Below are 11,570 nucleotides of genomic sequence, written 5' to 3' on the forward strand. Positions count from 1 at the left end.
GTGAATTTGCGCGACAGCCGAGGTAAGTCACTGTTTTTGTTCCTTTTAACTTGATTTTTCTCCGTTTTTTGGCAATTGATGCCAAGAGGGAATATCAATTTGCATTTTGGTCGCGTGAATTTTCAAAATTTTTACTCATTAAAGACAAAAATTGAAGAGCCCCGACGGGGGGATTTTGCATTGCAAGTCCCCTAATGGTGGCTGCACGCTAGCGAGCCGTCTGTGTATGAGGAGAAATTAAAAAAAAAATAAAATGTTAAAAAACTCCTCGAAACAGACGGCTGCCAGCTGTCTAGTTTTTTCGTTGCGCTATTTTAACCCATTTTATGAACCGACCACCCGCCCTCTATTGATTATGCACGCTTAGTGAACGTGCGGTGAACGTGGTTCTTTTTTCATATACTTTTTTTCTTCACTTCCTACTTCTTTTCTTTTCCACTTTCTTCATTTTCTTTTCTTTTCCTCTTCTTCTTTCTCCTTCCTCTTCTTCTTCTTATTTTTTTGTCATCTCTTTTTATTATTCTTCTATGTCTCCTTTATTTTCTTCTTCTGTTTCCTTTTTCTTAATGTTATTATTTTCAGAATCATTATTATCATTTTAGTTTGTCATTTTTGAAAACTTTTTTTTTTATATCATCTGTGTCATTGTTATCATGCCCATTATTTTTTCTTTAGTTTTGTCATTAATTTTACTATTATTATCATAATTATCATTATTTTTAATGTTATTATTATTGTTATTATTATAACATCATCATCATCATGTTATTAATGTTATTATCGTATTAAATTCAGTCATTCACGCTCTTTTTTTTTAAATCAATTGATCTAAATTTTTTTTGCACATTTACTCAAATAAACACACGCATCAAATCAACCACCCACACTCACACACACTCATGCATACACAGGGGCTCACTAGTTTGCTGTAACTGTATTTTTTTCACTGTCTTCACACTCTCCCTTAATTTTTCTCTGTTTATATACATGTTCAACAACTGAGTAGTCGAATGTATTATTCCACATTCATAAAAGTGCTCTCATGCCATTTACAAATCCTCAAACAACATATCAATTGTCTCTGTCGCATAGCTTTCAAACACAATAAATGATTACTGAACACGATTTTGAAATTCAACTTTTATCTGATGTAGATATATTTCTTGAATTTATTTTTCTTTTTCTTTTTTTTTTTTCAATGGCAAGGGCACATATATACATCGTCTTTTCCAAACCTCCGGCTTGACCCCGTGCAGTACTTTTGATGGACCCAGTGTGTGCAACCCTTGCTGTCGCAAGCCACCCAGGAGAAGATCTCGACATGGTCTTGAGGAGGGTGAGGGGGTGTGTTTCTCCTGCACACACAGCATGGATTTTCATCTTCTTCATCATCTGTATTGTTGCTGGTCGGAAGATTAACGAAGAGGCGCCTGCTTGCTGCTGCTGATGATGATGGTCCTGCCTGACTGGTAGCTTTCTTCTGCTTCCCTTTAGACAGCTTCGCTGTGCTCCTCTCCTCCTCGGCCCTGATTAGCTTGAGAAAGATGTTGTTTTCTGTTATGCTAACTCCTGAAGCCCTGTAGTATTTCTTGCAGACTGCTCTTTTCTTCTGTGTTGCTTCAGGAGGAGATGGTGTTCTCGATGACAAGAACAGATCTGCTTCACTGGGTGCCTGGTTCGTCCTTCCTTGGGTTTCGCCCATGTCACCCATAGGACCAATCTGATGTATTTCTCCTGAAGAGGTAGTGGGTGACTTCGGTGTCACGAGTGTGCTCGTCCTCGATACTTCACCAATCTTTACTGCATTCAGGTCAAGTGGAAAGATCCCTGTCTTCCGGAATGCTGCCTTAAGATTATCTTCCTTGAGAGCTCGAAGGTATGCTGCTGAAGAGAGCCGAGCGATTTCATATCTCGTTATCACCTGTCCGGGGTTCTTCTGCATGTACAGGGCACACTCTTGATTATATGCTGATTTCATTGCAGAAAAACAGGCGACGTCAAGGGGTTGAGTGATGTGTGATGTGTGTGCTGGCAGCACAAAGAGAATGACTTGATTTGCCCTGGCGAAGTCAATGACCGTGGTGCTGATATGAGAGGTGTGGCCATCGTACATGAGCAAGACATATTCACCATCTTCTCTTGGAGGCAGGGATGGCACAAAGTGCTCCGTCAGGAACTTGGAGAAGACGGCTCCATTACTCCATCCTGTCTCCGTAAGTGTCATCTTTGACCCAGGTAGTGCACCATCCATCAACTCTGGCATCATCCTCTTGCCCTTGAAGACGTAGTATGGAGGAAGAGCCCTACCAGCAGCGTTACCACAAGCCAGGACTGTGGTAGTGGCAATCCGATGCGATGTTACCGAATTTGTTCTGGATCCTTGATCTACACAAACAACCTTCGGCGGCTTATGCTCCGCATTGATGTTGGTTTCATCAACATTGTAGATGTGGTATGGCTTGTCTCGGAGATTGTACCTGTCCATGACCTGACGGAGTTCCTCGAAGTATTTTGACAGAACAGCTTCCGTCGTTGATTTTGCCCTACTCATCTGAAGCTTGCTGGGTGCCACAAGACGAAGGTCTGGCCATCTTTGCCTAAAGAGACAATACCAAGTGTCTGATAGTAGTCTTCCCTTGGCCTTTTCCTCTCTTCTTCCAAGTTCATCTGCCATATTGGTAGCTAGATGAATAACCTGTAGAAAAATAAGCAAAAATTGCAAAGCATAAGAATAATGCATTCATTTTTATTTCAATTTATTCATACATCGCATATCTTTTATCAAATCATGGTTTAAAATATGATTGAAATAAAACGAAACTAATAAATTACCTGGGTTTTAGTCAGACCATAGCCATATGATGAGAGCTTGTGCAGATGCTCAACTAGAGCCCTCTCGTCCTCCTGGGTCAAAATAGAGCCCCTTCCAAGATCCATGCTTGATTTGGTTCTTCCCCGTAATCTGTCAAGTAATGTCGTCTTGGGGATTCCATACTTGAGCGCTGCCCTCCTTACGGAGACCCCTTTCTTGACCAAGGCTAGAGCTCTCTCAAAGTTTTGTCGAGGATAATTCCTTCGACGGATACGCTGGGGTTTTGCCTACACAAAAAGAAAAACATTGATAAATGATTAATATTCTGAGAGAAGTCTTTTGTAAATAATTATCATCCAATTAAAATATTTTATTCTATGAACAGCTGTTTTCGCTTTCATCAACTACTTCTATGATTGGAACGCATTCAACAGCATCTGTTCTCGGCACTTTCGTCACCCTGTTCTCGGCACATTCGTCACCCTTTTTCTCGGCACATTCGACGTCATCCATCCTATTTTCAACACGTTCGTCACCCACATTCCTTTCTCTAATACAATCAAACTTTTCTTTCTTCTCTTATTTAATTTGTAAATGTTCGATTAATATCATCTATCTTTATTATTATCAATTATATATATCATCATCACCATCATCATCAGATATCATTATCATCATCGTCATCATCATTTATCTCTTCTTTGAGACGCCTCATAACGTGTATGAAATATATGGCATATGAGCGTAGCTGGCGACATACAGACAGCCGTATGACGTCATCATTAAATTCGGAGATTCTGTCGGCTGCGGAACATTTTGCGACAAAAAATGGACGGAAATGTGTTCTAAACGCCTCAATTGCGGATTTACATGTAAGTTCATCGAAAATAACAACATAATAATCGCATATTTTAATAATTCCATAAATTTCTTACCTGTTTCCTCCTCATTTTGCTTGATCAAGTGAGTCTCGTTCGATCAGGTCGCGCATTGCTCGTAGTCCCACGCGTACTTAAATTATACGCATAGGAAACCATGGTAAGAAAGTGGTCGGTTTCAAAAGAGGTGGTCGATATGTAGTGGAGTCACCATATGTGAGGCGTACTCATAGACAAAATTTGTGATAAAAAATGTAAAAGTAAGAGAGTTTGACTTACCAGTCTTTCCCCCCGAACCAAACGTTGATCTTCCTTCCGTTGTTGCTGGAATTTATCTTGGACTCAACGATATCTTGTCAATTATTCGAGGACTCTTCGGTAAATCGTCAGAATGTATGATGAAATTTGTCATGATCCTCAGCAGCGCATAGACTTCTACGTAGAGGATGTAACGCGCCCTCTTGTGCTCAATTAAAGAAAGCTAACGGAAGCGACCACACCACTGTCCTCTACAAAGCTGTATAAAAATGCTTTTCACCACAGATACCTGTTTCCGGTGATGCTTCTATTTCGGAAATCCAAGATCCAGCGATAGTAGTCTCTTTCTCCCCTGACACACAATATTTTATTTTTATTATTTTATACATCAGAATAATTTTAGCGCCATCAGCTTAGTTTATTCTATAATGAACTGTATCTTGTCGTATGCTGAAAGGAAATATGATGCCTTTTTTTTTTTGGGGGGGGGGGTTATTGCTTCTTTTCTCGATCCCCGATGCCTCTCTTTTATTGAGTACTATCATTGTAAGGGTTAATTATTAATATTATTATTTTGGTTTTCTATTATTTTTCATATTATTATGGAATATTCATCATCATATCACTTTTGTAAGCCAACATTTTGTACCATCCTGAAATTAATATGGGTAAAGGCTGAAATGTGAAAAGAATGGAAGGGGCAAGAAACTCAAGACAAAGTGATAAAACAGAACATAATTACGTTCCAATTCTTTTTAATGAGTTTCTTTTATTTATCCAGGATGGGGAGCACATCAGGCTCGTGCCCACCCCCTCGAAAGCCATAGAACACATTTATTTTGTATCCATTTTGTTTGATAATTTGTACTGTTAATTTCATTTGATTGTAATCCTTTATGTTTGGATTTGAAATCAATTAAATTAACTTGAAACTTTCCCGCCCTCCCCTTGAAAATTGTGATCTACCCCTAAATAGGCCTTTGTGGTAAGTGATTTTTTATTTTATTTATTTCTTAATGAAAATCCTTTAGGTTAGGATTTTAAATCAATGAAAACAAACTTGAAACTTCATACTGTATAGCGAGGAGCTGTTATCATAATAAATAAATAACTAAATCAAATAAATCAAAATCAAATCATAATTGTGAAATTATTCGTTACATAAATCTCCTTCACGGGGGGGGGGGGGAGCTTGTTATTTTTTTCTGTAAAAGAAACCACCCCCTCCCCCTTTGTAAAATCCTGGATTCTCCCCTGATTAGACCCACAGTAAAGTTTGTTATTCTGAATTTCTGTTACATAATAATTTGGAAATTAATGCCTAACTTTGTGAAAAGTATTTCTATCGTCAGGTTCATTAATTAGAAAAGAATAAGGGGCTTTTTCATCAAGAGTCCCATAACAGAAAATTAACAAAATCGAAACAACTGAATTTCTCCTTAATTTTTTTTTATTTCTTACAAAAATGTCTTATTTCATTCCACTTTCACAACTACTAGTATCACTTTTGACTTTGTATAAACATGAAACAAAATTGCAAATTTGTCTTGATTGAGGCTATCAAGACTTCCTTACCAGAATTCATTACAAGCAAAGTTTCGTCGAAACATCAATGGTCAGTGGTCCAAACGGGTTGATGAGCCTCTATGGTTTCGTGAGTTCTTTTTTCTTTTTCGATTTGTCACTGTCGAACACAATAGAAGTAATGGAGGCAGTTGGATGAGGTTCACGTTGAGAAATCGGTGAGTTTTTATTCATTTTTTATATCATATTTATTAATTTAAAGTCATATCTGTCAAAATAACAGTTTACATCAACGGATCAGTTCAAGTATGAACCGATTCGCGATGCTTTGGGCAACAGATGGGGGGAAAATGACCAATGTATATTTTAACAATAGAGAGGTATACAGCCGAGAACGAGGTTATATTATAACCTCGTTCGTAGGATGAGTGGGTAAGCCCACTCATTCAATGAACAAGGGTGTCTGAAGCCACACTGAAAAGTGTCAGCATAAAACAGGCTAATTTAGGGGAAAATATGGCACATTTTTTCGGGGAAGTTCAGGCTACTAGAAAAATGTGATCTGAATTGATTATTAACTTGTGTTTGGCATATATGGAAAGAGAAAATTCAGGGGCTTCTTTTGACAGTAAGTAGGCAGGACAACAAGAATTTCAAAATGTGTTTGTTGTCGAGAGAATGATATCAAAATATTCCTTAATATCTAATTTATCATGTGAAACCACTTAAAACTTACGTAAAATTCATTTAAACTGTAAAAAAAAGCAAATTCATAGCACCAACATGGTCCGAAAAAGCCATAGACATCGCGGTACCTTTTTAATACACTGTACGTACTATCGATAGTTGAAACGATCACGATGTGCTCGCTAAATGCGCGCGCCCATCGGCGTCTGCTAGCCGTCATCTGCTGTGACTCTCCAATAGCCCCGCATGTGCAATGTTTTGTAAGATCGTCCCATATGCTGTTTTTCATGTTAGTACATACATGCGTGCACGTTATTTGCGGACGCAGATCATGTACGCATCTCCGTCGTCTGCTACGGCTCTCTTTATCAGTCCCAAGTGTGAAATATGTGTACATGGTGTATGTTCATTTGGTCTACATGCAGTTTGCCCACTTGTCATTTAGTCTAATGCCAAATGGGCTAAACCTATTTGGTCTACTGAATTGCCATTTGGTCTACACTACACTTGGTCTAATTCTCATTTAGCGAAATGTCCAGTTGGTCTAATTTCAGCATAACCTACATAATTACAATTTTTTTACTTTGTCAAATACCGGTACATAAAATTGGCTTTATATCATGCAGTTCCAGTGTGAAATATGTATATATTCGTTTGGTCTACATGCAGTTTGCCCACTTCTCATTTAGTCTAATGCCAAATGGGCTAAACCCATTTGGTCTACACTTGGTCTAATCCTCATTTTGCGAAATGTCCAGTTGGTCTAATTTCAGCATGACCTACTTAATTATATTTTTTTTACTTATATATATTTTTTTAGTCTTTATACCAAATGGGCTTGACCATTTGGTCTATAAATTTTTTTTAATTGCCATTTGGTCTACACTTTGTGTAATTAACATTTGGTCTACACTACACTTGATCTAATTTTGAGTCCAGTCCAGGGTCTAATTTCAACATGACCTACATCATTATGATTTTGTACTTTGTGAAAAATTTTTTTTCTTTATATAATTTCATTTCACCTTATAGTCTTAGCATTGGTTTCAAATAAATAATACTTGAACAGTGGCAAAGTCATGATAATGGAGCCAAAAGTTTTGAAAGGTCCATATATGGTGTATCAGGTAAAGTTATAAAGTTGTAAGCAGGAGAAGCAAACAACAAAAAATGTTGAAGCGGGGGGGGGGGGGGGGGGGGCGGTGTTCATTAATTTCCTTTTATTTTCCAATGCCAGATCAATCTTTGTTTTTGCTTGTCATTTTTTTTTAATGATATGTTCTGTTCACTCTACAATTTTTACTAATGATCTTTTTTTTTTGGCTTATCATTTTTTTCAGACACATTCGCACCCGAACGGACTCTACAATTAAGGGAAGAGAAGGAATTATTGAACCTCTTGAGAGAATATACTGGTCAAGGGCTGTAATAGTATACAGGGGCACTTCCTGAGAGAAAGTTAATTTTATTCTAATTATGTGTTTTCAGGATATCTAATATATAGTACTATTGAAATGGCGGTGAAAATTATTGCCCCTGCTGATGAGATTTTTCAGCTGCACCCCTCCTTTATTTTAGTGAATAAGGTGTGGCACTGCCCTATATGGCTATATGATTCATTTTGAATTTTAATGGGCTCCAAAATGCAGTAATTTATAAATTATAGCATAATCTTATTTCGATAAAGCCTTTGACATAAACAAAGCATATTTAAAACAGATTTAGTTATTGCATATCAGAATGTTATGTTTGCCTGATGTTTTCTCAATAACTCTAAGCTGTTATTAATGAATTCTTTCTAGAAACAAAAATAAGCAATTTATTCAAACATGTCAGTTTCATTTTGTAGACATATGCATTGAATTTACCAATTCAGTATAAGGTACGTATGCCATCTTTCACAAATGTTGATTTTAATCACTGGTGGATCTGGGGGAGGGCACATCTGGCTCACCCCCCCCCCCCCTTAGAGAGCCTCAGTCGAGATTTGTAATGAAAATATGCAATTTTCACCAAAGTATGCCCCCCCCCCCGGAAAGCAAGGCCCTTTTTTGCTTGACAAATTTTCATCATGAAAATGTGCCCCCCCCCCCCCAGGATAAATCCTGGATCCACCCCTGGTTTTTATTAAGTTTACATGTATTTTCATTTTGAAAAAAAAGGTTTCCTAGAGATTTATAAACAGCATGATTTACACTGAGCGTGTCATACACTTCTGTGCAGAAGAATATTATCTTGAGAAATTTGGTTATTAAATTATGGAAAATATCTTTTGCAAATGAAATTACTTGATTGCAATTATTTCTTACATTGTATTGTCATTTTACTTGATAGAAATTCATTATTTTTTATAACCATGACAGTGTTCTAATTTCATATTTGCTAAATTGTAATAATTCTTTTGATCTTCCTTCATCTTCATGAAAGTATGAATTCTAGTCATCTGCTTCAAAGTCTGCCCAATACAATGGTTACAAAGGGCCTAAGCATCACTTGTCATTTTTTGATAAGTAGTTAAGTCAGTAGTCAAGTAAGGGGTCAGACAGTTTGGCTGTATTATATTTGTTTAATTATCTTACTAGTGTCAATTTACTAAACTTTTGCTGTTTGTGATTGAACCCCCAAATTGCTCGATAGTACCATTATGTTGGACAGACGTTAATATTGACTAGAGGACTATTATTACTTTCCAAACCAACCTGAAGATAATATGATACTTCACGTAGTACAGGGGTATATTGTCTCCCTTCCATTGTTGTGATGTATGGGCTGGGTAATATCATCTAACTTGTCCTGGAATAATCATTCTCTGCAACAAGTTCCACTTCAGCGACTCTCAGTTGAACATCATCATTCCTGGCATTGGCGGCGGAAGCCAAAAATTTTAGGGGGGAACCACTTTTTGACAAAAAAAAAAAAAAAAATAGTGACCAAAAATCTTAGGGGGGGGGGACACAGGAAACAAAAGTGAAAATTGACAAGCCAAAAAAAAAAAAAAAAAAAAGGTTATCAACAAAAAATTGAGGGGGGGGGTCGTCCCCTCCCCACCTAAAATTTAGTGGGATACGTCCCCCCCCCCCACTTCCACCGCCTATGATTCCAGGTGCTTGGAGATCTTCGAAAGGCATGCTATAACATCCACTTAAGTTCCAGTTCCTTTCATGTTTTTTCCTCATCTTAGTGAGCATCTCCAAGTGTTCATATTTTTAGTGTCCTTTTTTAGATTTACCAAACTCAGTTTTATTACCTGATAAATGAAATTACAAAATTCTATCCCAAAAATTGAACACTTTGATCAAGTTTGGTTACTTAAACTTAATGTTAAATAAACTGAAAATATGTAATAAAAGGCAAAATAATAATGATGAAAAAAATACCGGTAATAAAAACAAAAGTTACTCAAATTCACTCAAAACCATACACTTATCTACTCTCCTCAAAAATCAGTTCTCACTTTTAGGTATTGATCATTCATTCAGTCAATGAAATAATAAAAAGAGACAGGAGATCCTCATCAAAATAAACACAAACACAGTGTCTCACACACACACTACACATTAATAGTAAAATCAGTTTGTATCTTTCGTGGGATTTGTTTTTATGTAAATCTGGATTCTTCTTGGTAGTAGCTAGGCCTTAGGTCGCTCTGACTTGAACTTAAAACTTCCAATCTCAAGAAGGCAAGATATATCTCGGGAGATAGTCATCATCAAGATGTTTAGGAGTTCAACCTGGTGGTGAGGTTATTCATGATGGCATCTGGTATTCTGGCAGAAAGAATCAGAAATATAAAATGCATAAATACAATTGTTTATTTTTTTCAATACAAATTAAATTACCTGAGTCATTCAAGATAGTGGGTATTTTTTTAGGGGGGGGGGTGATGGCATGACAAGTTTTTAGTCAAAATTATTTTTATCTTCATTTATCTTTTTTTTCCCACTTTGTATTACCATTTATTCAAAAATTGCAATAAACATATCAATAAATGAGTTTTTAATCTAGTTGGCAAAAGAAAAACCAGTGCAAAAGTAAAGCCAGTATTGGCAGTAAAACACTGACACCACGGCACTGACACTGACAGTGAATGTTCATTTTCCAGTGCATGCACATCACTGCCCCATCATCTTCACTCGTTTTCAGAAAATATTTAGTTATTTCTCAAATATGACCATGATTATCTTATTCATGTCATTACTCTGGTGTTTATTCATGATTTTAAATTCAGGAAATCATTCAGCAAACGAAGAAAACAAAGCATTTCTTGACTGTGATTCCGTGTGATTCAAGTTCAATTCCATTTCTGTGTGTATCACAGGTACGCACGTACGTGACGTAATCTTAATCTCTATTATGATGTAAATTAATCATCCCGCGCGCGATTAAAATGGCTCGAAATTCGACCAAATTCAAGGGCAGCTCAGTTTGCAAACCTCACTGAGAAGGGCTTCCCCAGCCCTTGCGATTCCCCGCGCTGCAATTTCACTGCAATACACAGAAAGGAAATCAACTCAAGTTTCACAATCAACGGAAAATCCGGAACCCTTCGAGACCCATTTTACAAGAAATACAACTAAATAAGGTAAGAATTGAAAGCAACTCAAGACATTTTCGACTTACCAACACTTTCATGTTTATTTTCGGAAGATTTTCATGGAATTTGGGGCACGAAAATGGTATCGGTAGCTCGCGAAAGTCCTGTGCAATACGATGACATATTTTTCATCGCACGGGAGGACAATCACAAAGAGAAAATATCATATACATCCGCGCTAACAGGGGCTTAATTTTGACGATATCGCATCGCTATGCGATTGCAATGATTGACACGCGAACGAAGCTTGCGTACAAATTTTGAGCACTTCCGCGACAGCGCCATCTAGTGACTACGGCCGTGCCTACAGTAAGGACAAGTTTATATGATCATTTTAAATAAGGATTTAGACTTTTAGAGATAAATTGCAAACCCTTATTTTTGTGTGTGTTGAGATTGCCATTTCTCCATGCGTTTTCTATGGGAAAATGAAATTTCTGTTTTGCACAATTTTTTTCACTTTGTCGCAATTTTTCATTGTGATCTGGTTTCCAAATCTTTATAAAAATCATACCATCAGATAGAGCATAAAAAATCCTATTGGACTCTTTATGGACAAGTTTTTGGCATAAATAATAAATTTATAACAGCTCTCGGAAGCTAAAAATTTGGATTTGTGTGTGTCCATTTCTTAACTACACAGTCTATGGCAGAGAAATGCTGAAAATTAACCTAATTTCATTCTTCTTTTTTGCAGCCAATAATTTGATTTTTTTTCAAAAATGTTACATTTCTGTCAGTCTGAAGGTCATTTCTCTTCAAATTCACAAAGAAAATGTGATATTTTCTTGAAATAAGAAAAATAATTTTTTTCTCC

The 11,570-nt window shown here is 36.9% G+C and overlaps 1 protein-coding gene across 1 annotated transcript; it reads right to left on the minus strand.

The window, feature by feature from the left end:
- Positions 1–1,195: 1,195 nt before the first annotated feature.
- LOC135154644 (uncharacterized) lies at positions 1,196–3,762 on the minus strand. Its single transcript, XM_064101458.1, has 3 exons — positions 3,748–3,762; positions 2,833–3,099; positions 1,196–2,695 (listed from the first exon to the last, which is right to left on the minus strand). The coding sequence occupies exons 1-3, from the start codon at positions 3,760–3,762 to the stop codon at positions 1,196–1,198; spliced, it is 1,782 nt and encodes a 593-aa protein (XP_063957528.1).
- Positions 3,763–11,570: the final 7,808 nt, after the last annotated feature.

This window comes from Lytechinus pictus, chromosome 7, assembly GCF_037042905.1.
Source record: "Lytechinus pictus isolate F3 Inbred chromosome 7, Lp3.0, whole genome shotgun sequence".
Lineage (NCBI taxonomy): Eukaryota > Metazoa > Echinodermata > Echinoidea > Temnopleuroida > Toxopneustidae > Lytechinus > Lytechinus pictus.

What these genes read in the sequence shown, in the direction of transcription:
- LOC135154644 (XM_064101458.1), bottom strand. An exon ending in ATGGTCTGACTAAAACCCAG is followed by an intron (nt 2,696 to 2,832) that starts GTAATTTATTAG and finishes ATTTTTCTACAG; the next exon opens with GTTATTCATCTAGCTACCAA.